Source organism: Lucilia cuprina, chromosome 5, assembly GCF_022045245.1.
Source record: "Lucilia cuprina isolate Lc7/37 chromosome 5, ASM2204524v1, whole genome shotgun sequence".
NCBI classification, from domain to species: Eukaryota; Metazoa; Arthropoda; class Insecta; order Diptera; family Calliphoridae; genus Lucilia; species Lucilia cuprina.
Window position 1 is genome coordinate 46,073,309 of NC_060953.1, and position 4,465 is coordinate 46,077,773.

The 4,465-nt window shown below is 31.5% G+C and overlaps 1 protein-coding gene across 1 annotated transcript in view; it reads right to left on the minus strand.

The window, feature by feature from the left end:
* LOC111688571 (uncharacterized protein DDB_G0271670-like) overlaps positions 1 to 4,465 on the minus strand; it is an 80,093-nt gene that overhangs the window by 10,937 nt on the left and 64,691 nt on the right. Inside the window, exons 2-3 of the mRNA XM_046952007.1 lie at positions 2,513 to 3,880; positions 1,734 to 1,877 (exon numbers count right to left, since the gene is read on the minus strand). Of these exons, the coding sequence (XP_046807963.1) occupies positions 1,734 to 1,877; positions 2,513 to 3,880 (1,512 nt within the window). The remainder of the gene's footprint in view (positions 1 to 1,733; positions 1,878 to 2,512; positions 3,881 to 4,465) is intronic.

Sequence of the window (4,465 nt, forward strand, 5' to 3'; positions counted from 1 at the left end):
TATCTATCTATCTATCTATCTATCTATCTATCTATCTATCTATCTATCTATCTATCTATCTATCTATCTATCTATCTATCTATCCATCTATCTATCTATCTATCTATTATTTCCATTCGTCTATTCCGAATAACATGAGCAAACGTTTTCTCCCAAAATTATTTTTGTTGTCTTTATGAAACAAAACAACTAACAAACACTCATTTTTTAACAGGATGAACACCAAAAACTATTGCTTGGGGGTTTAACAAAATGTTGGTTAGAAAAAGTTTTGGTTTTTTCTAGAAATGTTATTTAAAATGTTTTTGTTATAATAGAGATTTTTTAGAAAAAAAAATCAACAACAAACAAGTAGAAAAGTATAGTCGGGCATGGCCGACCATATAATACCCTACACCATGAGTATATTTTTACAATTTTTACTTTTATAAAATTTTTATTTTTTGTAAATAAAGTTTTATGTTGAATATTACCATAATTCCAAAATATTTAAGCCATTTATTGATAAAAAACTAAAATTTCTAAATGAGGCTTTATATAGGTCAAATATGGGCCGATCCTCGGTAAATTTGGGAAAAGGATATCTTTCTAAATAACAGTTAGTTTTGTTGAGTTTCATTGCGATACAAATGGTTACAAGTCAATTTTAGACGTTTAAGTCATTTTTTGAAGGGGAGTTTGTATGGGGGCTAGGGTCAAATATAGGCCGATCCTTACGAAAATCTGCAGTATCATTTATACTTATATAAAACTTATTTGTGCCAATTTTTAGAGAGATAGCAGAATATTTGACGTAATTATAGCATAAAAAGTTCAAATCGGGAGGTACGGTTGTATGGGGGCTAGGTGAAATAATGGACCGATTTCAACCATTTTCAATAGGCTTCGTCCTTGTGCCAAAAAACATGCTTGGTCAAAATTTCATCAAATTATCTTGAAAATTGCGGCCTGTACCTTGCGAACAAGGTTTACATGGACAGCCAGCCAGCCAGCCGGACAGACGGACGGACGGACGGGCGGACATGTCTTAATCGACTCAAAAAATGATTCTGATCGATGGGTATTGGACCAATATTTTTGTATGTTACAAACATCAGCACAAACGTATAATACCCTCCCCACTATAGTGGTGTAGGGTATAAAAAGAACATAAAGTATATATATTAATTTTCATGTAGTTTGTAATTGGGTTGATTATGTTTGTTGTTTTCTCAAAAATAACAAGGATTTAGAATATTTCAACTTATTTGATGATTTACAAATTCCAAAGTATACATTTTTGTTCCACTGCAAAGACGGACAAAACTCCCCCCATTCTTAAATTAACCTCTTTTAAATATTTTTTAAGACAAAAAGCAAGCAAAAGAAAACAAAAGAAAAGTCTAGTTATAATTGCAATTTAAAGATAAAAGGATAAAGTATTGGAAAAGGTTTTTGTTTAAAAGTATGTCCTTAATGTTATGCTTCAATAGATATTAATTGAAAAAATGTGAATTCCTAGTAAAACTACAAAAAACATTATAGGTTTTTTAAAAAGATTTCAAATGAAAAATTTCAAGAACAAAAAATGAAACCTTAAACAAATTAAAGAAAAATCGATTATTTAACTTTTTTACTAAAAGCGCTCTTAATCTTTTGCCTAAAAATGATAAAGCAATTTTTTCTTAAAAACCTACACTCTAGTGTTAAAATTAAAACTAATATAAATAATAAATTGTTTTCGTTACACTTACATTCTTTATTTTTATCCATTTGTGGCTGAAGAGGACTGGAATCAACAATTGCTTTTGGTGGCGATTGCCTAGGATCATAAAAATCGGAATTTGTGCCATCATCACTGCTACCTCCCAGAAATGATGCATTTAAACGTTGTTCACCTGTGAAAACAAATAAAAAGAATTTATCATAAATAAATGACAATCTAATTTGTTGTGGTTTATATTGATTTTCTTTCTAAAAACAAAATCATAAACCATTGATGGATATTATATTTGCAAAGTTATTGTAATGAGAAGGGAATATCCATCATAGTAACAATAGTGTAAGAACATTTTCTGTAGTATAGTGTATAGTCCTATCTATGATATATATATAGTATATAGTCTATAGTCTAGTCTATAGTCTAATCTATAGTCTAGTCTATAGTCTAGTCTATAGTCTAGTCTATAGTCTAGTCTATAGTCTAGTCTATAGTCTAGTCTATAGTCTATTCTATAGTCTATTCTATAGTCTAGTCTATAGTCTAGTCTATAGTCTAGTCTATAGTCTAGTCTATAGTCTAGTCTACAGTCTAGTCTATAGTTTAGTCTGTAGTCTAGTCTATAGTCTAGTCTATAGTCTAGTCTATAGTCTAGTCTATAGTCTAGTCTATAGTCTAGTCTACAGTCTAGTCTAGTCTTTAGTCTAGTCTTTAGTCTAGTCTTTAGCCTAGTATATAATTTTATCTATAGTGTAAAACTAAAACTGAAAAATTAGGTTTGTTAAGTGGTCTTAGGTTCTATCTCTTACTCACCCTCTGACATATCGTCGTAGGCTTCCTGTAATAATATAATATCGTGAAATGAATGCTCAAATGCGTTTTTCCCACTCAGGTGAGCCGACGTCAGCAGACCGCTACACGATGAATCGGAAATGATTTCAAATGTTGTTGCCGAACCCGGTGATGAGAATGTTGCAAGTAATGAACCACCACTTAAGCTATGAAGTGATGGAGATTTTGGAATTACTCGTGTAATAGTGGTAGCACCTACTGAAGCTATGGGTTGATGAATGCTATTCAAACCAACAACACCACCTCCACCTGCAGCTCCTCCTATTAAGCCTCCAACAAGAGGATTCGAAGCTGATATTGTTGCTTTGTTTGATAATGAATTGCTGCTGTTGCTGGTATTTTGGTGACCGTTAAGGTTTTTATGTGCTTGTACATACGGTTTAGTGGGAAAGTCACAATTTGAAGACTTAGAAGAGGCCGAAGAAGAACACGATGATGATGGTGAGGAGGAGGAAGAAGAAGACGAAGATGAAGAGGAGGAGGACGAAGGCGAGTTTGAGTTTAAATAGTTATTGCTTTTTATGTGGGTTTTACAATTTACTGTTAATTTTCCGTTAACGTTGACCGAGCTTGTTGTTGTGGGCGTTGTTTGTTGTGTTGAGGATTTGTTTGATGAGATCGTTGAATTTGAGTGGCCCGAACAATTTGAGGTGATACTAGAGGCTGGCGAGGCGGATGATGAACACGATGATGTTGCTGATAGGGGAATAGTAGACAATATTGTTGAGGAGTTGTTGTTGCTGATGCTGTTGCAGGTGTTTGTTGCAGTTGCGAGTAGGGAAGTGGCAGCAGCACCGTTTAATTGATGCAAATGGAGTGTATTATTGTTGCTGTTGTTATTACTTTTATTAATAGTACTTAACAAATTATGTTGCTGTTGTTGTTGTTGTTGTTGTTGTTGTGTGTTCAAATATGTAGCTGTTGTTGTATCGATTGTTATAGGTGTAACACAAATTGTATTATTTAATAAATTTATACCGTTTTGTAGACCGGGAGTGGTTGTTATTGTTATACTATTGCCGTTACAAGTTGTTGTTGTATGATGATTATTATTTGTATCGGCAGCTGTAGTTAAAAATGTGGTAATATTATTGCTGCTTAGATTGTTGCTGTTGTTGTTGTGGGTGTTGTTTAGGTGTTGATAATGATGATTGTTGTTGTGACTATTAGCAACAGCTGTTGTGGTAATTGATGAAGTATTATTATTATTAGAATTGGTGGTTGTCTGTGGTTGAAACCAACTGGGGAAACTGCCTTTTAGCGTGTCGATAAGATCCTGATCGAGCGTTAAACGCCACGATACAGGCCCGTCCACGCCGTGCGTAGACTCTGTAAAAGAAACAGAAAAGAATTGTGTTAAAGAGTATTGAAATTTATAAAATATTTGAAATAAATAACAATTAAATTTAATATTATATATTATTTTATATAGCTCTAATTTCTCTTTTATTCACTTTGCAGTCTAGTCTGTTGTATTAAAAAAAATATTTTTATTGTTTAATAAAAGGTAAACAAAAAAAATATTTTTGTAATTCTTTTATCTCTTTTTGTGAAAATTTTGTTCGTTCAACTTTTTTATTTCATTTATTTTTTTTTTCATTTTCAAAACTATAATCAATTTTATTTATTTAGTTTATTTGCTGTTGTTTTTCTTATTTTCATTACAAATTATATTAAATTTCAATAATTATTTAAAAAAGAAAAAAAAAAAATGATTTTTTATTGTTTACACAGTTGTAAATTGTAGAATATTTTCTCGTTTTTAATAATTTTTTCCTTTTTGATTTTATTAATGAATAGATAAAATTTCGTCTATAGTCTAGTCTATAGTCTAGTCTATAGTCTAGTCTATAGTCTAGTCTATAGTCTAGTCTATAGTCTAGTCTATAGTCTAGTCTATAGTCTAGTCTATAG